The sequence below is a fragment of the Mixophyes fleayi genome, chromosome 2 (genome assembly GCF_038048845.1).
Source record: "Mixophyes fleayi isolate aMixFle1 chromosome 2, aMixFle1.hap1, whole genome shotgun sequence".
Taxonomy (NCBI): domain Eukaryota; kingdom Metazoa; phylum Chordata; class Amphibia; order Anura; family Limnodynastidae; genus Mixophyes; species Mixophyes fleayi.
Window position 1 is genome coordinate 49,185,051 of NC_134403.1, and position 27,345 is coordinate 49,212,395.

Here is a 27,345-nt window from a genome sequence, read left to right on the forward strand (position 1 = left end):
ACTGTGAACTTATCTGTGATACCAAAATCTTTATATAGAATGCAAATCTTCTTAATGTTCCTATAGTTCTCTAAAGTAGAATTATGAAACTGCTCATTTGTCTGTTATTTGTTCCAGAAATACTTTATTTTGTAGTTGTATAACTCCTTCATCCCTTCCTGCCTACAGGCTAATTTCAACGCTACACTTATGCAAAAAAAGAAAAATAAACATTTAACAAATTAAAGTTATAACATGTAAGAATAGCTGGATTCATTGGAAATACTGATGACCCTAGGCAGCTGCCCTCTTGCCCTGCCAAAAAAACATTGAAGACTGCTGCTAGTGACTCATGTAGCAAAATTAATTAAACAGACAAAGACCGCTTGGCTGCCATGATTCTGACAAAGCAGCAAACATGCGCCTTCTTAAAATTTGGCAATTATTTCCGTGATTCTGCTTTCGGAAGAACTTCAGGCCTTGTCACATTGTGTAAACATTTGGCCCTGTGCATGATAGATACTTAATTTATTGCTATAATATATATATATATATATATATATATATATATATATATTGCTGCATTACACAGCTATATAATACAAGTAACAATAGAAGGATTGTCAATGTGTTTGAAGCAAGGAGATGATTCAACAAGGATTTGCTAAATGTAATTACAAATCAAAAAGAAGATGTTCTGAATTCCTATTAGCGGAAGACTGTGGTCTGATTTGCCACCCGTGAAGAACATTAACATTTAACTTTAAAACTATGACAACAATGACAATGCCCTTGCAGTTACATCTGAAAACATATCTTAAACACCGTGCCCATTATGCTGTAAAGTACACATTGGTGTAGGTCAACGACAACAGTTAATTGGATTTGGTGTGGCCAGAGGTCTCTTACTACTACACAAAGCTTAATTTTGTATAGACTAAGGGAACGACTTACTAAAGGTTTACGCATTTCACCACCTTAACAGATCTATGCTCACCTTCCAAAGACCAATCAGGTTACGGGGGCTTTAAAAAAAAAAATTGCACATTTTTTCCTAAGCTGAATGAGCACTGGAAGTGAACACAGATCTGACGACCCTAAATACAATTGACATCTTTAGCAAATATCTGCGACACATAAAAATGTCTGCTACATAGCCACCAAAGAAGTGTTCCTGAAATATTCCGCTCTACATATCAACATAAAGATAACATTCATGTTAAAAGGAAAGTTAACAGGAGTAGGTTTTGAAATAGGACTTGTCTTCATTACTTACGGTACCTTTTTTAAAGTGACAGTGATATTTGGTGATGTAACCCGACAAGGAATCACCAGTCGCTCTCCTTCCGTTATGGCAATGATTTTGGGTTCCATGTCATGCATTTCTACGAACGCACTGTTCTCCTCTGAAAAATATATAAATTACAGTAAATGTTAGTTAGATAGATATTTAACTTGGAGAAATATTACTTTTAAGACTGCAACACAATGTCACATGTTTTTACCAAGAAAACTTTCCACTGATTTGTGTCAAAGAGGGGAAGTTTCATATGTAGCAGTATAGCGTTATGTATTACTTTCAATTGCATCATGGTTTCCTTATTTTCTGTAAACCACATAAACTAAATATAAAATACAGTTATTACATGTGTAAAGATGAAACACTAATGGAGCAGTAAATGTTATGTCCGCTGTATCTGCATTCTGACAAGAAATAGGTGGGGACATGGAAAGGTGGCCTCAATGCAGGAATTATTTCATCCAATTTCACAATATTGCTAAAGTCAATCAGTTCAGTTCCTTATGCATTTATATTACAGAATGAAAGAATGCAGCTGTTCTCTGATTGGTTAATGGGTAAACATGATAAGTGCACACCCCCACAAAAGCAGAGCTGATTGGTGGATGATATCAGCTCATCCAAACCTTGGAACAAAGAGAGGAAATCGTTCTGTAACATGAGAGAGGAAGCTCAGACATACTGTAAACTATTCTATTTTGGGGACCTGTATTTGAAAATACCGCTTTTGTTAATGACAAAACCATGACTGTTGCTTTAAATTAAATAGCTTTTTAATAGAGGTATCTTTGGCTGGAGGGAGTTACAAAGAGCCAACAAGTGAACCCAATTATCTAGGACACACATTGGAGTCTTTGGGGCCTATTCTATTAGCTGCGAGGTTCCGTAGTAAACTCACGGCTATGTTACTGTGTTGAAATCCCATAATTACAGTAATATAAATTGCCCATTGCTTTCTTGCCCCGCTGTGAGCTGTGAACAAAAGTGAGTGAAGATTATTACCTAGCACATTGTGCAGTAACATAGCCGCATGGTTACCATTGATCCTCGCAGCTAATTGTATCGCCCTGTTGCCCAAGCCATGCTATTGAAACAGGCTTGGGTAACCTCTGGTTCTCTAGCTGTTGTAGAACTATAAGTTCCAGCATGCAGTTGCCTAGCTAAGTACTTGTGCCAATCTAGGGATATATTTACTAAACCGTGGGTTTGAAAAAGTGGAGATGTTGCCAATAGCAACCAATCAGATTCTAGCTGTCATTTATTTAGTACATCCTACAAAATGACAGCTAGAATCTGATTGGTTACTATAGGCAACATCTCCACCTTTTCAAACCCACAGTTTAGTAAATATACTACCTAGACTTTGACTTTCCTCTGGAAACCTTAATAGTCACTCCAAATCTGTACTTCTTGGAAGGAAATTCATGTCATAGATAAAAATTAATTACTTGTTTGAGACATAAGAACAACAGTTACCATATCTATACAGTTAGCATATAGTCCCATAGTTACTATATCAATATTTTCAAAATATGTACAGAATAAGCCAGTGCCAATGCAATTTCCTCCTATTTAAGGAAGTTGACGGACTTGTGTCATGTAACTGAAAAACAAGCCTGTTGTTTCCAGGGTTGGTAGATGTGCGAAGAGGTCAATAGTTCCATACTTTTAATCTTCTGTAGAACTGATTACTACAGTTCCCCAAGAGACATATTCATTCATTAAAATAACAATTCCAAACTTTGTAAGTGTTATAGAGCAATTTCCTAATTTCCTGTATTCTACCACAGATAACGCTACAAGGTGTACAGAGAACTGCCCTGCAGACATAATGTCACCACTGGCTGCCAGGTCTATTAAAGGACGCTAACTCAGTGCTGTTAGGCTTCGCTCTTTTTTAGCCTTTACGAGTTACATAAGACATATGAGAAAATATTAATTATATAATTTTTTGTAATGCAAACTTTCAGCCTCGCTTTCTAAACTTAGACAAGTGACAGAACCTGTTTGTGTTGCTATGGGCAACATCACCTTGTCTACACACACACACACACACACACACACACACACACACACACACACACACACAGACAGAGAGACAGAGAGACAGATAGATAGATAGATAGATAGATAGATAGATAGATAGATAGATATGTCCCCTTTAAAGTTTTGTGACAAGCTAATGAGCAATGTGGTCAATTTTTAAGTGCACCCATTGCATACACTCAGTGAAGGTAGATGATTTGAGAATATAGCCTATGGGAACCTAGGAACCAATGAGATCATGTGGGCAGGGTTCACTAGCATCTGTTTGTGCATATTCATAAATATTGGTTCATCATATAGAATAGCAGCATTCACTGTGGATGCCATTAGCTGTTAGTGAATGATTGGGCTTTATATTCATGTTCTACCTGCACTGTGTATAGGTGACATTGTAATTTCTAACATCTTTTGCAACATGTTTTAAAACCAATATATTTAGAATAGCAAAAAAACAACAGTAGATAAGGCAATACGTCTTATTAAAAATCTTATATCACCCTCTCCAACCAAAATATCTATTTATCATATTTTGTCCTATTAGGTAGTAAAATTTGTTAAAGGAAAAATCACTTTAAAAATAGCTTAAATATAGATGTCAGAAAGCTGTTTGTGGAGCATCACAGACAATGTCATGGTCAATAATCATGAAAATGAATTGGATAGATGTAAAGTAAAAGTCTAGCCAATTTTTGACATTACTAAATAAAAAATAAATTACTGAATTGTATAATATGCCGTCTTTCACATCTTTACAATAGGTTGCCATGTTAGGACAGAGGTGCTTCTCTGTCTGACCCAGCAGAGTGTGACTGACAGATTTTCAAACATGCAAATATACTATGTGAACTGGTGAATTCACACACAGGGGAATAGTCAGTGATACGGCAGTAGCTTAAATGTAAATTAATGACATTTAAGTGTGTTGTTGTCTATCACTCTTATTAGGACTAAAGATTTTGGATGTGGCTATGGCTGCTGCTATAGCTGCGGGGATCTATTTCACCTTAATTCTTCATATATGAAAATGACTGGTTTTGGAATTAGTGATCATTTCAGTGATCCTGAAGTAATATAAGAATACACAGGACAATTTCAGCCATTCCAAGACTACCCATAGTAAATCCCATATCATGGCAAGCTGCATACTTGCTTCTCCTAATTAAGTTTATAATTTCCTTTCAGCACAAACGCAGCCAGAAGACCTTGGAATATATTATTAACACAGGAACTGTTGGCGCCATCAAACACGAGGAGGTGAAGATTCCGCATCCTTCCACTGGAATGGCCAAATTGTCAAAAGCCAATATTGTTTTGCAGGAAAATACTTTTATCCAGTTTTACCTTAAGTCCATCACACTTTGGACATGTAGTTAGGAGATATAAGCCCCATGAATAACATTTAACACACTTATCCTCCTCAGCTTGTTTCTTCCTGGTCCGAAGAGACTATCAATAGGGATGTCTGGCCCACAGGAAGTTAGGAGTTCCAGAGGATGAAACATTGGTACAAAAGTTCAGCCAAGGACTGTAATTTAGCCATCGGCAGGCAAACAAGGAAATACTAGTTCTAAAAAGAGGAGGCGCCCAGAATGAAGATAAAAAATTATTATTGCTCCAAGGATAGGGCTACAAGTCTTTCCATCAATCGCTGGTGTTAGAAGACTGCTGGGAAATGACACATAGCATATTGGAGAAATAAGTTGGAGATGTTTTAGAAGAGTCATGATAGCTTGGGAACCAAGCAACAGGTATTGAGTGTCAAGGAAGAGAACATGAACATTTTGGTAGTGTGAGAAACGGAGAGTCGATAAAGTTATAGAAAATTGTATTACAGCTCAGAGATTTAAGTGAAAGTAGTAGAAATCTGGGGTCTGATTCATTAAGGATCTTAACTTAAGAAACTTCTTATTTAAGTCTCCTGGACAAAACCATGTTACAATTCAAGGGGTGCAAATTAGTATTCTGTTTTGCACATAAGTTAAATACTGGATGCTTTTTCATGTAGCACACAAATACTTGATAGCTTATTTGTACACTGAAATTTAAAGTTGATATTTGTGTGCTACATGAAAAAACAGTCAGTATATAACTTATGTGCAAAACAGAATACTATTTTGCACCCATTGCATTGTAACATGGTTTTGTCCAGGAGACTGAAATAAGAAGTTTCTTAAGTTAAGATCCTTGATGAATCAGGACCCAGATTATGAGAAGTAATAAAAATAGTGTAGATCTACAAATATTCCAAACTATTTTTACCCGACATTACATGATGGTACAGAGGCTCCATAATAGATTCTCCAGCATTCTGTGACTTACTTGAGTAAATGCTAGTAGCTAACAAGAATATGTCTCCAAAACTGTACATAACCTTCTATATATTTTTTACCTTGCCTATGCAAAAACAACATTAATTACTAATAATTAAGTTAACATCACAAAAAAAGAAACAGTTCCAATATACCTGTAATAAATATATAGATAGCAGTCTTTAGTTCCCTGGGTGAGGTAAAGTACTGACATGTGTAAAATCCAGTGTCATTTAACTCAGCTTTGTGCAACGTTAAATTTCTACTGCAAACTGTCTTGGAGCCTCCCTGGCATGAGTTTTCTGCGATATGGAATCTTTTACTTTCTTTCCTTAAGGCAGCTGGGAAATTCCAGGAAAGTGTTAGATCTCCGCTGTAAAACATGGACAGATAAGATTGATGGTTAAAAGGTAATTAATGGTATTGTTATCTGTCTGTACTATAGACATATATATTTACAGATAGTAACAGATATTTTTGACTAGATAGTGTTGTATGTCTTCCCCGTGTTTTCAGGTGATTCCTCCCACAGTTCAAAAATATACTGGTTTCTTTATTACAGAACCGGCAGACCACAGGGAGAAGCAGCTGCATACGGCAGCCCCCGGGGCCCCAGCTAGGGGCATCGGCTACCTTAGGAGAATATTTTGCTGTAGTTCTAATTAGGACTTATCTACCCCAATTGTTTATTTCCAATCAAACAGCAGTATACATGCACATACCCAATCTGCCTATACAAACAAATACAATGTAAAACATTTCATACCTGCATGTAAGGTGTATCGGCTGGCCTGCTCGTATGACTAACTCCTTCCCCTTTATATTTAGAACGGGTGCTTTTAACTTGGAACTAGAACTGTGACCTGCAAGAGAAGAGAAATAATGTTGACTTATACACTAAAGTATAGCTACACACAATGGGCCTGATTCATTAAGGAAAGTAAAGAAAAAAACGTAGTAAATTTGCTCCTGGATAAACCATGCTATAATGCAAAGGGCAAAGGGTGCAAAGTAGTTTAATATTTGGCACATAAAGAAAATACCGGCTATTTTTTCATATAGCACACAAATACTTAGTAGCTTTACTTTTACACTGAAATATAAAGTTGATCTAGGACATGCCCTATCCCAACTATAAATCTGTCCCCACATTTTAAATTTACCTCCCCCTCCAATGCAACATGGTTTTGCCAAGGTGCAAAGTTACTCCTTTTTGTGCTTTCCTTTCCTTAATGATTCAGGCTAAGTCATGGATTGCTGTCTGATCTCAGAGAGTTACATATTTTAAACATTCCAACAGCAAAAATTGACCTCACAGTATGAACAAGACACCGGGGTTCATTTATTAATCTGCAAGATCCAGCATATTTATGCCATACTTGCCAACCTTTTTAAACTTCTTTCCGGGAGATCCCAGGCAGGGGGGCGTGGTTGGAGGGCGGGAGGTCAGGGCGCGGTGAATCACATCATTTTGGCCCGGCCTCCCACAACAAAATGCAGTTTTCTCGCGGGGGCACAATGACGCGATTCCCCGCAAATCGCGTCATTTTGACAGCAAGATGCCGTTTGCTGGATATTTGCCAAGTATGATTTATGCACTTTGTAGATAAGCACAGAATATATGTGCTTTATAGTATTATAATTATGTTATTATCCAAACATACTATATTTTAATGTGATTTGCAGTAAGGCTTCATTCATGGCAGGTTGTCATTACCACGCTGTATATGGATTAGCCCAGCATCCCTAGCCCATCTGTGCACTATGCAGAGCAAGGGAAGTGGCACTGTGCAGTCTGCAGGCAAACTAGGGAGAATTGTCATCAAATATTAGTGAGATCTGAATTCAGTTTACATGATTTCTATTAACCAGTGTTTACAGAGTTCTAATACTTTTTGTAGCACTGTACAATGTTTAAGTGGTAATCAAACAGTGAGAATGTATGAAAACGAATCAATAAATAGGGTGAAGCGGATCCTGTTTTGTGAGAGGTCATAATCTAAGCAGCGTTGGCTAAGCTGTGACACTCCAGGTGTTGTGAAACTACAAGTCCCAGGGACTTGTAGTTTCACAACACCTGGAGTGTCGCAAGTTAGCCAACACTGATCTATCATCATCATCATCATCAACATTTATTTATATAGCGCCAGCAAATTCTGTAGCGCTTTACAATTGGGAACAAACATTGATAAGACAATACTGGGTAATACATACAGACAGAGAGGTAAGAGAACCCTGCTCGAAAGCTTACAATCTATAGGACAATGGGAGTTAGAAACACAAGGGCATGTGCTACATCATATTGCACAATGGACCAGCTAGACTGCAAAGGTAAAAGTATTGAGTGTGCTGTGTGTGTGGCGATCTAAAGCATTAAAAGGAATAGTACTGTGCAGAGGGACTATTTTAAAAATGTAGGTAATTTGCAGAGTCAAATCTCTAAAAACATGTACCGACCTGGGGAAATAGAGATGGTTGACAACTAGGTATGACTTATACCACATTGCAAGTACCCATGCTACTGTATACAAGGTGTTTAATACCGATATATATACAGTAGATCGATGAGAGTGGCTCATACTATGTGTATCAAGGGTGCACAAATATATATAATTAGTAATTAGAAAAGAGATTAGCAGGGACTGAGTTCAACGTGTTATTCAGGCTTGTCGAGATCAAAGCAGTAGGAAATCTTAATACTGACTAAATGAAAACAACATCAGTGGATTTGCTGAGGCTCGCATGGAACAGTGCACACATGAATGCAATGCTCACGGAGCATCTGGAACACTGAACTGCAGTGAGCTGAATCCCTCTGCCAGAAAACGCCAGCAACACACCGGCAGTCACAAGGTGAAATGAGGAAATGTTGTTCTAACTTCCACAAAGCGTCCCGTGCTGCAGCAGGATTTCAGAACATAGATTTAAACTGCTGTTATACAGTTGGTCACTTACAGCGATGGAAGTTTTCCCCAGCTTGGTGGGTCTGTCTTTGCATTCAACACTGAATCACTTTCGGGACAACAATTAAAATAAGGCTTCTTTTTTTTTCTAAGGTGGGTCTGTTGTGCGCAGACACAGCCACCAAATTTGTCAGAAATACATTATTCCCTGAAATGTGAATTCCTGGGTTTTAGAGAACAAGGACTATAGAAAGTACATTCATTAGTAACATTACTCTTTCACAATTCCATGACTGATTCTCTCAAATTAACTTGCAGAATAAGGAAGTAAATATAGATAGTCTCCTATTGACACAGTTACAGTATGATATCATGATTGTACGGTGGTGATTCATAGATTTTTTTTTTTAAATCATCATCATCACCATTTATTTATATAGCGCCACTGACTCCGCAGCGCTGTACAGAGAACTCATTCACATCAGCCCCTGCCCCATTGGAGCTTACAGTCTAAATTCCCTAACATACACACACAGACAGAGAGAGAGGGAGGAAGAGATAGACTAGGGTCAATTTTGATAGCAGCCAATAAACCTACCAGTATGTTTTTGGAGTGTGGGAGGAAACCGGAGCACCCGGAGGAAACCCATGCAAACACAAGGAGAACATACAAGCTCCACACAGATAAGGCCATGGTCGGGAATTGAACTCATGACCCCAGCGCTGTGAGGCAGAAGTGCTAACCACTTAGCCACCGTGCTGCCAAATTGAATTGTCCATGGACATATTTGATCTACCATAGCAATGACTATAGTCCGACTGTCAGAGTAGGGTTTAGATACAGACCATTTAACAGTCCTAACTTTCAGGGACAGTGTCTACAGGTTGGTCGAGTCCTGTGAGGGTTCTAATGCTGATTGACTACTATCGGTTGTTCCAGCCTATGACACACATTATGAATGCTGCTTGGCAATCGATTGCTTTAGCCTTATAGATATTTCACAGATTTCTTATAGTCTTTTATATAAAGCAACTTGTACACATCTCTACTGTACTCTGTCGCAACCTTACCTAGATTGCAAAACTACCATGATGAACTGCTATTGGGTATATAATGTAATGGTGTGATAAATATGGGAGAGCATTGTGCGCACACCATCCGATGTCTATTGCAACAGATTGTAATTTACTAACAAGTGTTGGAATAAATGTCCAGCATATTAGTAAAAACCTGGTGGAAATCAATGCGTCTGATTCTAAAATAATATTTTTCCCTCTATCTAACCTAATATCATCGCTGTTACCTGTACAGCAAGTCACCAATTACATTACCAAGTGCTGTACAGAAAATATATAATCATTCACATCCATCCCTGCCCCATTGGAGCTTACAATCTAAACACACGCACATATTTGGGTCCATTTTGTCAGAAGCAAATTTATCTACCACTATGTTTTTAGACTGTAGAATTAAACCCACATAAACATGGGGAGAACATACAGGCTCCACACATATAGTGCCCTGGTTGGGATCGAACTAATGACCCCTGTGCTGTTAGGCAGCAGCACTAACACCTGTGCAACTGAGCTGTCAAAATCCTTCTGTCATCTTTGTCCTGTCACTTTCACCACACCCTGAAACCTCACCATGTCATCCTATCTCTTCCCCGTTATGTTACCTCCCTTTCTATTATTATTAGTCATTCATTAATCAGACTTCCACTATACCTGGGCTATGTTGCGGAATTAGTGGCGCTATATAAATAAATGATGATGATGTTTGTAGCTAAACAGCCTGAAATCTATATGATGTCATGCACATGGAGCAGGGCACAGACACAATACAATACAATAGTGGCTCTGCAACCCTGATATTGTAAAAAATAAGGGGTGTTATCCAGAGGAACTTAATGTTGTGATCTTCCTGTGCATCAAAGTGGTTGACTTAACTTGGATTTTCAATAGGAAGTCACATGTGCACCTAGGTACACACATAGCACCTGTCCTGCATTTCTACAGGACCATCGGATAAGCATTACCATGAGACACAGCTCTTTATCCCATCATTATAAAGAGACACAGCTCTGAATCCCATCAACTAAACAATGAGGGTCCAAAATGCAGTCAAATGATAATAACTTAGTAAAACTGATTTAATGAAAGGTGGGCCGAGAAACGATTGATAGACAGTGGTAAGCAATGATGACACCTTTGCACCTACAGAATGCAGGTAGCACATAGGCAAGGCTCATAGGCAATCATTCCGTACCCATACATGTATTCTGTAGGACTGCACAAAGATAGGCACAAAGAAATAAAAGCCTGCACATTCCAAAGCGTTGAAATCGTTCCTAAACCACTGTAAGTAGCATGCTGACCATCACAAGAGAATGAGAATGCTGTCAGGAATCTGTTTACAAGTGATAAAGCCACGTAATGCATTACATGTAAGACTGATACTAAGAATTCCAAAAATAGCAGAGGATGTTTGATTCCGAAATGGACATGAAACTTCCCACATTCATCAGACGAACGGCAAACCGCTGAATTTTTTCAGCTAAGCTTATTTGCGGTGACTTTTATTCTGTATGTGCTTGACATGTACAAGATTGGAATAATGCTCACGTATTAACTGTAACTTGAGCCATCATTACTGATGTATTTCAGAGGGGGGATTCAGAACCGCAGATGGCGCAAATGAGAATTCAGTCTGTGATAGTTTCCCGTCCATTCCACCCTAACTCTTATCCTATCAGTAAGAGGGATGGATGAGGGAAATATGGTGGAGGCTGCGGGAAAGAGAGGCGGGAGGTCAGGATACTTATGAAACTGCAACGTTGGGACCCGAACTCCCTCTCAACAGCCCTGATCATAATCTAACATGAATTTAGTTCTAGGGAGATACAGATAGAAAGCTGAATTTGTCCTGAAAAATCTATTTACACTTAGAGTATAATGAGTAATGTGTCCACAGGAATGAGGCATAATCAGCTTTGTTTATTTGTTTGGTGCCAAACATTCCGTAGCACCTGGCATGGTCATCGTGATGATGTCCATTTCAGGGATGTATGGGAACATTTCACAGTCCTCAGACAACAAATGGGTTACTGTAGGGCTGACCCCTTTCCAATGTATCATTATCATCATCATCTATTTATTTAGCGCCACTAATTCCACAGCGCTGTACAGAGAACTCACTCACATCAGTCCCTGCCCCATTGGAGCTTACAATCTCAATCCCCTAACATACACACACACACACACACTGACCGAGAGAGACTAAGGGAAATTTAATAGCAGCCAATTAACCTACCAGTATGTTTTTGGAGTGTGGGAAGAAACCTGAGCCCCCTGAGGAAACCCACACAAACACGGGGAGAACATACAAACTCCACACAAATAAGGCCATGGTCGGGAATTGAACTCATGATCCCAGTGCTGTGAGGCAGAAGAGCTAACCACTACGCCACCGTGTTGTATTTTATACAAATGGGATGCAATGGGGTTTGGAAAAAAGGGAGCGATGGCAGTAGGGGGCTGGCACAGACAATTTGGCCTCGAAATATGGGCTTCATTGACTGCTTTATACCAGATAGGTTGAAAATCGGCAAATAGGTAAATATAAAAAAATCAAAAGCATGAAAAATACAAGTAGTGTTACTGAACCACTTTAAATTTGAATATTGAGTATAAAAAATATGGATGTGTGAAATTCACAATAGCAACCTCTAATTCAGAATTTTTTTAACAAACATTTCTGACCAAATTTACCAAATATTTAATGAAATTAATAAAACAGTTTAAAATTTCTTGTACAAAACTTAATACCTTTGGAAATAAAGCTCACTAGACAAAACACCCATCTCTGGTTCTAGTTGATGCTTTGAAATATGGTTCCAGCATTGGGATTCATTCAGTTTAGTTAGAATTTGCAGATGCCATGTCCCTAAGGGTATGCAATGTGAGCAAAGCGATCTAAATATTGCGTAGGAATGGGGATCATTTATTCTGCTGTTCAGACAAAAAGTGATAGAGTTTGTGAGTTAACCCAAAAAGACGGAATTCAGAATGATTTGCTCACATTGCCAATCTCAGTAACAAGGCAAATTTGGAGAAAGAGTGACACATTTCCACTCTATCCTCCCCCATATTTGCCTCTGGATTGCCCTATTACACGGCCTTCCACTAGGGGGCAGTGCCAGAGGTGGAGTCAGAGCAGAGTGAAGGGGCAAAATCATGGCACCATGTGGCATGTTGTGTACCTCTGTCCCTTCGTACCTGCACCAAAATCCTCTGCCACCTCAGAGATGGCAACGGTTGGCTCCACTCAGAGCTCTGTTATGTGTAACACCCAAATATTACATATGGCACTGCCGTGCACCGAAAACAGAGCTCTATGTACATTAGTAATTCAGACTCAAGACTGATCTAAATAAGCCCTTCCAGTCTGTCTGCTTTTACAGCCTAGTAACATCTAGTGATGTCAATGAGGACGTTTAGTCTGTGACTAAAATCTATGGAGTAGATTTGGTTCTCTAGCTATTGTGGAACTACAAGCCCCAGCATATCCAGCAAGCCAAAAAGTTATTAATTATAGCAGTTGAAACTCCCTGAGCTGTCTAAACCTGATCCAAAGAGACAACATGACAAACTTTAGAATATAATAACAAATCTATAAATATTATCAACTATGCATTTGGCTGTAATAGTTGATTTGATATATGGCATTTTAACAAAACTAAACCCTCAACATTATCAAACAATGAACCAACTATTACCATGTGAGGTTTAATCTAAAGTACGCATAAGAATCCATTAAAACAAATGCATAAATTACATTGGCTGTACTTATTATGTAATGATAGTAATAATAGCAGCTATATATGACCAGTACTTTTTATTCTAAATTTTGCACATATTGAGCAAAAAAAATGTTGCTGTAACCCATACCAACCAATCAGATATTTATTTTGTAAACTGGCATATTATTTGTTGCCCTGAGTTACAGCATATTTCTGCACAGTAAGCATCCCCTTGTTGCATGATATTATTATTATAATTATTAATAATAATTTTTATTTATAGGGCGCCACTAGGCGTCCGTAGCGCCGTACAGGGACAAAGTTACAATACAAGGTGAGACAGCACAGTACAGAAAACAGTAAGCACAGTAACTCGGTGAGCTCAAAGCACGGCTAGAGGGACGGGGGAGGGGAGAGGGGAAGGTCCTGTATATGGCTGAGCCCGAGAGGGAGGGCCCGGATGACAGGGAAACCCCCAGAGGGGAGAGGAAGGAGCGAGAGGGGACGGGGGGAGGGGAAGAGGGTCCTCGAGGAGGAGGGCTAGGTAGCTGGAGAGCCGAGTTAAGAGTGGTGAGGACAGGAGGAGAGATGACCCTGCTCAGAGGAGCGTACAATCTAAGGGGTGGGGTAGACAGACAGAGAGACACAGGGGAGAGAGGGAGATATAAGGATAAGGGAAGGGGAATGAAGGGGAAGAGTTAGAAGAAAAGGTAGGAAATTAAGTGGGAGACTGGAAGGCTTTAAGAAAAAGGTGGGTTTTTAGAGCCCGTTTGAAACTGAACAGATTAGGGGAAGTTCTGATAGAGGGAGGGAGCTTGTTCCAGTGGAGGGGGGCAGCGCGGGCGAAGTCTTGGATACGCGCATGGGAGGAGGTGATCAGGGGGGAAGAGAGGCGATGGTCATTGGCAGATCGGAGAGGGCGGGATGGAGCATGAATAGAGAGGAGGGTGGAGATGTAGGGTGCAGTGGAGTTGGCGAGGGCCTTGTATGTAAGAGTGAGGAGCTTGAAGAGGATTCTGTAGGGGAAGGGGAGCCAATAAAGGGATAGGGTGAGGGGGGAGACAGATGAGGAGCGGCGAGAAAGGAAGATAAGCCTAGCGGCCGCATTGAGGACAGATCGAAGGGGAGCGAGATGAGAGTGGGGGAGGCCAGTAAGGAGGACGTTGCAGTAGTCCAAGCGGGAAATGATCAGAGAGTGAATAAGACATTTGGTGGCATCTTGGGAGAGGAAGGGCCGGATGCGAGCGATGTTACGCAGCTGGAAGCGGCAGGATTTAGCAAGAGAGAGAATGTGGGGGCCAAAGGAGAAAGAGGAGTCGAGGATGACACAGAGGCAGCGAAGTTGGGGGACAGGGGAGATAGAGGTGTTGTCGACAGTGATAGAGAGATCAGAAGGGGGCGAGATGTGAGAGGGAGGAAAGACTATGAGTTCGGTTTTGGCAAGGTTAAGTTTGAGGAATCGAGAGGACATCCAGGATGAGATGGCAGAGAGGCAGGCGGACACCCTAGAGGGAGAGAGATCAGGAGAGGAGAGGTAAAGTTGAGTGTCGTCAGCGTAGAGGTGGTAATTGAGGCCGTAGGAGCTGATGAGTTCACCCAGGGAAGAGGTGTAGAGAGAGAAGAGTAAGGGTCCCAGGACAGAGCCCTGGGGGACTCCGACTGGAAGGGTGGACGGGGGGGAGAGAGATCCAGAGGTGGTGACAGAGAAGGATCGGTCAGCAAGGTAAGAGGTGAACCAGGACAAGACTGGGCCGGAGAGGCCAAAGGACTGGAGGGTGTGGAGGAGGAGGGGGTGGTCGACGGTGTCAAAGGCTGCAGAGAGATCGAGGAGGATGAGAAGGGAGAAGTGGCCCCTGGCTTTAGCAGAGAGGAGATCGTTGGTGACTTTAGCTAGGGCCGTTTCAGTGGAGTGACGGGGGCGGAAGCCAGACTGGAGAGGATCAAGGAGGGAGTGTACAGAGAGGTAGGAGGAGAGACGGCTGCAGGAGAGCAGCCGTCTCTCCTTTGCATGATATAGACCGATAACACACTGGGTCTGATTCAGTAAGTAAAGGAAAGTCAAAAAAAGAAGTAACTTTGCATCTTGGCAAAACCATGTTCAGTTGGAGGGGGAGGTAAATTTAACATGTGATGACAGATTTATATTTGAGATGTCCTAGATCAACTTTATATTTCAGTGTAAAAATAAAGCTATCAAGTATTTGTGTGATATATGAAAAAACAGCCGGCATTTAACTTATGTGCAAAATAATAAACTGATTTGGACCCCTTGCATTGTAACATGGTTTGTCCTGAAGAAAATATACTTCTCTTTTTGCCTTACTTTCCTTAATGAATCAGGCCCTCTGTCTTTATGGAAAGACCCACCATGGAGTGAGCAAGGAGAGCATTGCTGGGCTTCTGCAGACATCAGATGACCCGCTGGTCCAGAGGAAACTCCAGACCTCATCAGAAGTCACAATCATCATCATCATCATCATTTATTTATATAGCGCCAGCAGATTCTGTAGCGCTTTACAATTGGGAACAAACAGTAATAAAACAATACTGGGTAATACAGACATACAGAGAGGTAAGAGGGCCACAATCACATCCATTGCGGCTTCTGATTGGTCCTCCCAATCACATCTCTCTTTTTAAGTCATCTTAAAGTGGTGAATGAAAATAGTCACCACGTTAGGTGATAATGCAGCTTTTAATAGGCAGCTTTGGGTAAAGTATGTTTAGCAAGAAAGGTAAATATTTTGACTCCAAGTGTGTGCTGTGTTGTATTACTGTGATATTACACAGACAGATCTTGTAGTACGCAAGATAAACAACAACAATTACAGATATGACTAATGTAACATAGTGCAAAGGTCTCAAATTCTCAACACGGTTCCTATAGCCTAACATGGTCATACTAGAAATGTGAACACTCGTCCTTACCTTGGTATTGCTATTGCTAGGGAACAGTATAGTCAGGAACAGTGAAGAATCATTTTCACATCAGTGAATTGTTTTTATTTTTTTGTATTTGATTGAGACAGACAGATTCACTACATGATCGGATGTTTTATAATTTTGTTATTATAGTAAAGAAAACTTTACAAACTATAATAGGCTAAAAAAATCACTCATTTTGAAGTATATATTGTAGGAGTTCTTCAGGACACTTAAACTAAAGAAATCCAATGCAAATGTTACCCAAAAGTAAATGTTATGCAATGATAGTTGACTTAAATAACTCTGATGGGGGAGGTGAAATTACATTCATATGTCCAAAGGCAAATGTATGAAGCACATTTTCTCCCCTTTTAAAGGAAAGAGATAATAGAGCTAGGTTACACAGCATGAAACATGGCTTTTGAAACACATAGAGGGACATTTGTTTAGATATAGACGGGGACAAGGGATTGAATACAGAGAGGGGGTTGGGCTTGGATATTTAGGGGGGTTGGGTTTGGATACAGAGGAGGGTTGGGTTTGGATACAGAGGGGGGTTGGGGTTGGATACAGAGATGGGTTGGATTTGGATACAGAGGGGGGTTGGGCTTGGTACAGCGGGGGGTTGGGTTTGGATACAGAGGGGGACATGGGCTTGGATACAGAGGGGGTCATGGGCTTGAATACAGAGGGGGACAGGACTTGGATTCAGAAGGGGTCATGGGCTTGGATACAGAGATGGGTTGGGCTTGGATACAGAGGCGAACATGGGCTTGGATACAGAGGGGGGTTGGGCTTGGATACAGAGGGGGACAGGACTTGGATACAGAGGGGGTCATGGGCTTGGATACAGAGGGGTACAGGACTTGGATACAGAAGGGGTCATGGGCTTGGATACAGAGGGAGGTTGGGCTTGGATACAGAGGGGGACATGGGCTTGGATACAGAGGGGGGTTGGGCTTGGATACAGAGGGGTGCTTGGATACAGAGGCGGGGCTTGGATACAGAGGGGGGATTGGATACAGAGGGGGGGCTTGGATACACAAGGGGACATGGGATTGAATACAGTGGGGGACATGGCCTTGGATATAGCAGGGAGCTTGGGATTGGCTACAGAGGGGGCTTGGCCTTGGATACAGTGGGGTGCTTGGATACAGAGGGGGGCTTGGATACAGAGGGGGGCTTGGATACAGAGGGGGGCTTGGATACACAAGGGGACATGGGATTGAATACAGAGGGGGACATCGGCTTGGATACAGAGGGGGGCTTGGTCTTGGATACAGAGGGGGCTTGGGCTTGGATACAGAGGGGGCTTGGGCTTGGATACTGAGGGGGACAGGGGGACTTGTGATTTAGTGGTTAGCACTTCTGCCTCACAGCACTGGTATCATGAGTTTGATTGCCAACCATGGCCTTATCTGTGTGTAGTTTGTATGTTCTCCTCGTGTTTGCATGGGCTTTCTCCGGGTGCTCCGGTTTCCTCCCACAATCCAAAAGACTGCGGAATTAGTGGCGCTATATAAATAAATGATGATGATGAAAGACATATTAATAGGTTAATTGACTGCTATCAAATTGACCCTAGTCTGTCTGTCTGTGTGTATATGTTAGGGAATTTAGCCTGTAAGCTCTATTTGGGCAGGGACTGATGTGTGTTCTCTGTACAGCACTCTGGAATTAGTGGCGCTATATAAATAAATAAATGATGATGATGATGATGACGACAGGGGCTTGGAATGGTTCTTGCAGATCTCAGGAGACTTAAGCTAAGGAGAAATATAATTTGTCCAAACACATAGTTAGCCCTATTGGATACATTGGTTACCCTGAGGGAGGGGTGTCCATCAGCACAGTTTTCTAATGACCATACATGATTTTTACCTATCCTAAAATAATTAATATTGGTGAGTTGCATGACTCGGGCTTTTACTGTATAGGATATATATACTGTATATGTATGTATGTGAAATGTATGTACTGTATAGGATATATATACTGTATATGTATGTATGTGAAATGTATGTACTGTATAGGATATATATACTGTATATGTATGTATGTGAAATGTATGTACTGTATAGGATATATATACTGTATATGTATGTATGTGAAATGTATGTACTGTATAGGATATATATACTGTATATGTATATATGTGAAATGTATGTACTGTATAGGATATATATACTGTATATGTATATATGTGAAATGTATGTACTGTATAGGATATATATACTGTATATGTATATATGTGAAATGTATGTACTGTATAGGATATATATACTGTATATGTATATATGTGAAATGTATATACTGTATAGGATATATTGTTGTTTGTATGTATGTGAGTGCGGTTAGGGAACAAAGAGCATTATGGCAGGAAAAATATATATCTTCAGTTTAACAATTCCTTTGTGGCCTCAAAGGCATCCAATACAGTGTTTGTTTATGAATTTATTTTGCTATATTGTTATTCTGTTATTTTTCATGTTATGTGTTTATTATTAAATTTATAAAACATTCATGACCTTTCACTTTCTATTCCCATGTTTAGTTTCTCTATTCTTTATACTCTAGTATCACTATTCTGTTTTCATATGACCCATTATTATTTTTTTGCTGTGTAAAACATGTAGGGTCATGTCACATGAAGAACGCTGCAATTTGCCATCCAGATCAGTATTGAGCATTAAAGGTGTAAAACGATCCTGTAATAACACTTTGGGGCATATTCAATTGTTGGCGTTTCCCAGGGCGCTAAAAATATTACTGTTATTGCGGTAATTCTAAGCCGGATTTCAGCTCGCGGCTCCCTGAAATTCAGCATTAAAGGTACCGTAATAACGGTAATTACGCGCACTCTTACCGTAATGACGGTAATAGTGCGCACGCCGCGTTACTTTTCCGTGTAACGCCAACAATTGCATATGCGCCCATTTGAATTGAAAGGGGAAATGTTGTTTCCTGGTCCCATGGGATAGTTCCATCTCTGAAAGTTCTGCATGTCATGCTGAAGCACTCCTGTGTGACATGGAAACCTGTGAGGCATTGGCCTGAAAACAACTGCAGATTTTGAGAATTTGTATGACACACATGTATGATTAAAAGTGTTTCCTGTTTGAATAATAATGTAAATAATGTTTTAATTACAGTGGCTTTGCGGTATTAATGTTCTGCTTTTAGTTTCCTTGTTATACCACATTTCCTGGTACTTCCAGTGTCTCGCTTGCTAGAATCACTCCTACACTCTCTTGTTGGATTTAGAACTCAAACTCAACTGTTTCAAATGTTCCCAGAGAAGTATCTGAAGAACTCTGGGCTGTCAATGTCGCCCACACCGATCAGATCATTTTCTGCAATTCTTTTAAACAATGGGTATACTGTCACCTAGGACACAAGGGTATAGAAGTGGGGACTTTTTATAGTCTCTATGCATGTTAAACTTTATCCACCCAAAATGGCTTGTATAGGATATCCAAACATGCAAAGACCTATTCTTTTTCCAGGACAATGTAATGTAGGAACCCAGGTCTTAAGCCTTTTTCTCCTCTTTTTGATAAAGAAAGACAAACTTTAAGGGGGTATATTTACTAAACTGAGGGTCTGAAAAATTGGAGTTGAAGCCTATAGCAACCAATCAGATTCTAGGGCCTGATTCACTAAGGATCTTAACTTGAGAAACTTCTTATTTCAGTCTCCTGGACAAAACCATGTGACAATGCAAGGGGTGCAAATTAGAATTCTGTTTTTCACATAAGTTAAATACTGTCTCCGGTGACACAATCTTCAAATTCCACTTTTTACCATTGCACATTAAAATTGTAAATTGTAAATTTGCATTTTGAAGCATTTATAGCATAAAAGTAAAGCTGGGACCAATATGCGTAACTTATTTTTTGGCGCGGTGTGACTGGGGTAAGACGGGTAAATTCCGCAGGCAAAATGTGTCCAATTTCAAGGTCAAGTGTGGAATAAAGTGAATATTTTACATAATACTTTTTGAAAATGTTGCTCTTCTGAAGTTACAACCGCAACTTTGCCAGCTAGTAAAACATAGCGGTACAGGAGTTACCCCACCTTAGCAGCAGCCCTGGTCCTTTCCATTCTTCTTACTGGCAAAAGCTCAGATCTGTGAGCAGCAGGACCGACCACAAGACACAATTGAGAGACTGTGGCTCATGTTTGTTCCTCCTACTCACAATTCCATCCATTACAATGTAAAGGTGGTTAGCGAAGTTGATTTGTCAGCTCTGTATTACACAACCTGCAGAGCACCAAGAAAACTGGCCGCATGTAGGTGCCCCGGGGTCTCCAACTAGGGACGGGGGTTGCAATAAAGGTATGAAGGTGTCAGAATCATAAAGCATTTTTCGCAGTAGCCAAAAAACACCCTGATCCCACTCAAGGTTTGTTATGGCCCAACTTACATACTAATCCTAACACTTTTTCTCTTGTACATTTCTTAACAATAAACAATACGGTGCTCCAACAATGCAATACTATTTAACCTAATAAAAGTAAGCTGAAAACATTAACAGTTAGAAAAGCTGGATCCGCTCAATTGACTTTATATAAAAGTAAAACAAGACACAAATAGAACAGCTAACTGGTCTTTGAAAGATCAAAACAGAGTCAAGTTGTAAGTTATCCATAGGTAATAAATGTAATATAACATCTGCCATTTATTAACTTCTAATCACCTAACTAGAGGTTTCTTTTGTGACAAATCTAGAAATAGTAATCTACTTTCAGATGAATAGTTGGAGTGATTAAAGGACAAACTTTTCTTCTCCAATTTTCAGTGTCATGGTCTCTTCCTCTCATCTGTATCTTTATACAAGGGTAGCCAATGAGAGCATATCATCATCATCATCATCATCAGTTATTTATATAGCGCCACTAATTCCGCAGCGCTGTACAGAGAACTCATTCACATCAATCCCTGCCCCATTAAGCTTACAGTCTAAATTCCCTAACATACATACACACACACACACACACACACACACACACACACACACACACACACACACAGACAGACACACACACACACACACACATAGAGAGAGAGAGAGAGACTAGGGTCAATTTTGATAGCAGCCAATTAACCTACCAGTATGCTTCTGGAGTGTGGGGAGGAAACCGGAGCACCCGGAGGAAACCCACGCAAACACAGGGAGAACATACAAACTCCACATAGTGAGGCAGAAGTGCTAACCACTAGGCCACTGTGCATAGGAACAATATAGGACTTGCCCACTACTCAGGGTAAAAGTATTGTTAAGTAATGTTAAAGTATCTCTGGGTATGACCTCTCTTGGTATAGATCAGAGGCAGGCTGAGCAAGGGGAGGGGGAGCACCTGCCCTCCAGGCCTGTCCCATTGAGGGCTACCTTGGGCTGAGTCACTGGACCACCTGCATTTTTTTTCCTTTGAAATGTTCCCAGTAGGCTGCTGAGTCCAGTCTTGCCTCCCGGGCTAAAATATACCAGCCCTCCCCTGGTAAAGATGCTATAAGTGCTTTGCAATGTTGGGTGTTAGTTTAGGATACAGCAGATCTTTGTAGGTTGGTGTGATATTAGGTAAGGAGGGTAGTTGGAGAGTGCCTTAAGGGGATGGGTGCTCCATCAAAATATAGTTTTGGGATCCACTAATTCCTAGCTGTATATATGCTGCTCCTTCGGCAGTTCCGGTGAATAGGTGAGCTCAGCTATACAGCATACATCTGGACCAACAATAAAGCATAAAGAGAGATTCCAGAGAATGCAAAATGTACATTTTTATCCTGTTTAATTGAAACTCACAATCAGAGAGCACTATAGAGAATAAAGGATATCACACTGCTCTAACAATTAATGCATTGAAGAATAGGGCTGCATATGGAGTTTTAAAGGTATTAACACACTGGCTGTGGCCACTAGGCAAGTGGGCCAGATAGTAGCCGCAGCTGCTTAATCCACACCAGCCAGGCCTTGAGGGACTGAGCTCTCCCTCCTCTTGTCAATGATTATAATATTGATAGTAGTTGTAAATGTACGCTATGAACCCTGGACGTATAGGGATTGTAGTATATAGTAAGAGACAAATACAAGGAGACGTCGTGCTGAGCATTAAATAATGTAATTACCTAATTTAATAATAGTTAAACCTAAAAACAAGTAACTAGCACCACAAGTTTATGTACAGAACGTGATGGGATCAAAATAGGTGGGAAGTTGGACTTCCTGGCTCGGTGAGGTGAGGCTCAGACACTAGATAAAAGAAGACAAGTCTGAGTATCATGGAGTGTTAGAGGAAATTAAATTGGAGTCACACAGTGGACAAAAGCCCCATACACTCAGGTAAGAGGAAGTAGATGATCTATTAATAGGTATGGAGTTGGGAAGAACACAGCCAAGGATATGGGAAAGTCATTTCCTTTGATATCAGGAAAAAGCCTATTTAAAGTCATTAGGAAAAACAGGGATGTCCATTTGCGTAGAAGAGCCAGGAATAGAGGAATAGTTGGGACACTGTGTGACATGAGAGGTTTATAGAGAACGGAACCAGAGGTGTGGCTGGAGTATGAGGCTGGTCATGACTCACTGATGGGAAGTTATGTAAAAATCAGACAATATAAAGTAATATATGTCATAAAGGCCATATGTCTGTTTTTGTAACCCAACAGTTTGCAGTAACATACCTAACGCATGAAAAACTGTACGCATTTTAGAAAAATGGTAATACAACTTTCGGAGACTTATTTGTTATTTATCTAATCGATACAAATGATTATTTTTGTAAATTATACCTCTGCCTATCTTGTGTGTTTTTTTTGGTTGGATACACTCTGTAGCTGGGCGTATCTAACCTATATGCATTGCATACATGCCTATTCCCACAGGCACATCATCTGGTGATGTCTGCAGGTTTGAGATCCACAGCATGAAAAGCTTATCCCACTATTAAATAGGAACCTACTGTGACATAGCAGCCATTAGAAAGTGGACTTATCCGTTAATATGTACTACTTGGCTTTATTACGTTTTTTTATTTAATTTTATAATATAGGTAATGCTTGTTAAAAATAGTACTTTTGCAAAATAACATTAGTGCATATAGCAAAGAGGTCCCTTCTTACAGCAATCAATATGATGCTTTGTTCATACTGCTGCCTTTAACATCATCATCATTAAAACAGATATCTCATTGTGTAATCTGGAGGACAATACGTGGGAGCTACTGTACTTCTCTTTATTGATGACATATTATCACTTCTTAAAAGTTTTCACCTAGATAACTTATTGCCACACAATTTACACAATTTTATTTAGTCATGTACCAAATATAGGCTGCTGTTAATTAGTAAACGCATACAATGATACAATTTACATGGAAACATTAACACAATTGGAAAGTACATACTTTTATATGTTTATTTGTGTTATTTCACTGCAGGAAGTTAAGCACTGATGTGATCTAATGGGCTAGGCAAAAAAGACACCTTACAGCTCATTGAACTGTATGAACTAATTCCATGGAATGAACCACAATGTTCCCTTTGACTGAGCAAACTGTAACGCATCCAATGCTGGGATCCTGAGCTAGCATCTCTGACAGATAACACATGTAAGCTCTGAGCTGCTTGCTTACCCCAGATGTTTGTACTAACACATGGAGTTACAGTGTTGCCAAAAACACTAATTTGTTTTTAACCGTTGGGAAGATTGCCCTGTTCTTAAGTTATAACTAGAAAAATCCCCTCCTAGCATTGTATTTGGCATTATGTTGTGGGTAAAAAGTGATTGGCTAACGGTACAGCTGGGTACACACTACAGAACATGACTGCAGATGTGATTTATGTAATGATATTACCATGGACTGAAAGTCCTGATGAGTATACAGATTCATGTGTACACATCTACACAATTGACCTTATGATCTGTTCTCTTCATCTGTCATAACCATCTGCTGAAATCATGACTCTGTAAACTCTGTAAAGATCTGCCTATACTGCTGGTGGTGAGTGCATACACACTTACACATTTGCCTTGTCGTTCCATCGTTGATCGTGGTTTTTAGGAACTGTATAAAACCAAGTCAAACGATGCAATGTGCTTTCGTGCGATAACACATGATCGTGGGAATGTATACACTAATGCAATATCTGACCAAACGGTCATTTATTGTGTGATTTACATGATAAATACATGACTTTTCTGTAGTGTATAACTATATACCCAGCTTATGGAATGCTTCTGAACAACCACATCCAGATCTAGAACTTATCCACAGATCACAAAGATTGTTTTCAACACAGATATGACATTTATGTATATTATTTGTGTGTTATTCTGCTGCAGTAATGCCTAAAGGCATATATGGTAATTGACTAAGTGATAGAGTGATAGAGACTTAGGGGGTATATTAAACTGCGGGTTTCAAAAAGTGGAGATGTTGCCTATAGCAACCAATCAGATTCTAGGTGTCATTTTGTAGAATGTACTAAATAAATGATAACTAGAATCTGATTGGTTGCTATAGGCAACATCTCCACTTTTTCAAACCGCAGTTTAGTAAATATACACCCAAGTGACATACCTAATCTCAGCTTAAGAACACTCAACATAGTTGCTACATTAGAACTTGGATGCAAGACATTTAGTCAATATATCGCTTAGTTATCCCAGGATCATCACTGTCCACCGGGTGGGACAGAAATGTGTCATTGACATTTTCTTATCTAACCAACAGTTATAACATCTTTCTACTGTAATTCATCACTCAACTTCAGTTCCTCTAAACAAACTGCACAAGATACATCAAAATAGGCTGATCTTCGATACTCTCTAAGTTACCATGTGCCATAAATTGGCATATCTGGGGACCTACTTGAATCTGGATCACATTTTAGATTCAGTCCTTTCGACCATTATCCTCTTGCTAATTGTATCTCCATAATTGTAATTTTTATGCTTCAATAATCTCTATGATAAACAGCTTACTCTATACAGACTGCACAAGAATTTGCTGCAAAGTGATAATTATTATAGATTGCTCCTTTTTAAATGTATTTATTGCAATATGTAAATATCTAAAGATCAAAACCAACACTCATTTATAACTGATTTGCATAATGCTTGTATAAATTACATTTTTAAAACTTAGACATCACATCTCAGCCTCACAGTCTCTGAAGAGGGTAGATATTTGTTTTAATCCATATTTGTATTTATTTTTAACCACATTTTCAACTAATACCTATGAAATAAAATATGCCAAATTTAAAATAGTTTATAATAATTTCGATTTCTCTTATATTATATGATGGTTTAAACAAACACCAGTATCTAGAACTGTCCAGGCAATGTAGAGGAGCACTGTTTAAAGAGTCCCATGCTTATTGTTCATATACCATTCCAGAAAGGAGGTCATTTGCAGACTAAGCTAAAGTTACACACATACATACATTTTTCATCTAATTGATCATTTATTGGTGTATGGATAGTCAAGACAAGACCAATTCAGATCCAAAATTGATCATTAAAGATGTTCATTCCGCCCTAAAAATATCCACCAATCATCTTATCCCTCTGTGTAAAGCTGGGTACACACTACACTGTTTTCGTCCAATAATTGGCTGAAACAGCCGACATACGACCGTTCGTTCAAAAGTCGGGTCAGTGTGTGCAGTTACACGATGGTCGAAAGTCTGCCCAGATGGACGATTGTCGCCTCATTTGGTTGGTCGTACCATTTTATATTTTCGTTCCAATCTCGTTTCCGCTGTGTAGTGTGTATAAACTTCCGACCTATCCACAACAGTGAGTACAAAATTACAGTCATTGCTCATCACAACATGGCTGTAAAAAGTCGCTAAAGGAAGGTTCGCTCTTCCCGTTCTCATCCTAAACAAGGCTAGTGTGTGTGCAGTCCATGGACCGAGCGATCGGACCATCAATCGCATGTAAAATCGCTCGGCATAAAAAGGTAGTCGAAATTTCTGTAGTGTGTACCCAGCTTAAGCTCAAAACTTTGGCCAGATATAGGTAGACGTAGGAGATCAATGATCTTCTTCCGATAGTGGTGGTTGCGGATGAATGCCCAGATGTCGCCAATCACATTAAAAATAGCTGTTGTTTGGGAAACAATGAAATCATATCATGTGTATACTACTCTTAACGGTGATGGGTATGTTGTATCTTGATTGTGTTCGCAATATATCTGGTAAAGCCCTATTAGGTTGACAAGATGGATCTGGGAATTACTATATGAGGGTCTTTGTCTCTCAAAGAATGACTAAACCTCACTAGACATCACTTCACTTTACTGCAGTTAGGCTGCGAAATACAAGTACCCCAGCAATGGTGTTGCTCGTTATATGTGTAATCCATGATGTACTCCTTCTCCCATATACCTGTTGTATATACCTGGCTTCTGGAAGATTTACCTATATATTTTGGAAGGTAATGGTGACTATTTTCTGTAAACCACATTGTATTTTAAGGTTAATAGTTTTTATGCTTATTTGATGTTGATAACAATATGTGCTTGTTTGGTGTAATCGGTGTCAGGGTAACCTTCCTGCTAATACGTCCAGTGGATCCAGGCTCCCTGATATCCTGGGGTATAATACAGCCTACAGTATATTATCCTGTATCACACCTCACACAACCCAATAGTCTTGTGACAGTGTAGAAGATTTCCTTTTTCCTCTTCTTTATGTTTCCCAGGAAAAAAAAACCCAGGGTAGCTTCCTAAACTGTTCTGGAATTGCCCATCAGTTGCACGTTATTGGCTTTGCACTTATTCCCTTTACAAAGTCAGGGGCACTATAAGCCTAGAATAAGTTGTATTTTGTGGCTTCATCATTATACATTTTACTACACAACTATAAGTCCTTATTAGTAGACCTACTGAGTGCGGCAAGAGGTGCGATGTGTGTGTTCAGAAAAATCCATCACCTGTTTATGAAGTTTGCGTAAGTAAAGTGGGTTAAATTATAACCATAAGGATATTTATGCAGTTTATTAGAGCTGTACAAAGTCTCCTGGATTTTGAGACCCTAATTATCTTCCTCATTGATCTCTCTACTGGTGGGC

General features: G+C 39.8%; 2 protein-coding genes across 2 annotated transcripts in view; both read right to left on the reverse strand.

Moving 5' to 3' along the window:
* SLC46A3 (solute carrier family 46 member 3) overlaps positions 1 to 27,345 on the reverse strand; it is a 511,104-nt gene that overhangs the window by 227,889 nt on the left and 255,870 nt on the right. The gene's annotated exons all lie outside the window — the stretch shown is intronic.
* Positions 1 to 27,345, reverse strand: part of FLT1 (fms related receptor tyrosine kinase 1) — a 56,979-nt gene that overhangs the window by 27,770 nt on the left and 1,864 nt on the right. Inside the window, exons 2-4 of the mRNA XM_075198943.1 lie at positions 6,401 to 6,497; positions 5,790 to 6,007; positions 1,261 to 1,385 (exon numbers count right to left, since the gene is read on the reverse strand). Of these exons, the coding sequence (XP_075055044.1) occupies positions 1,261 to 1,385; positions 5,790 to 6,007; positions 6,401 to 6,497 (440 nt within the window). The remainder of the gene's footprint in view (positions 1 to 1,260; positions 1,386 to 5,789; positions 6,008 to 6,400; positions 6,498 to 27,345) is intronic.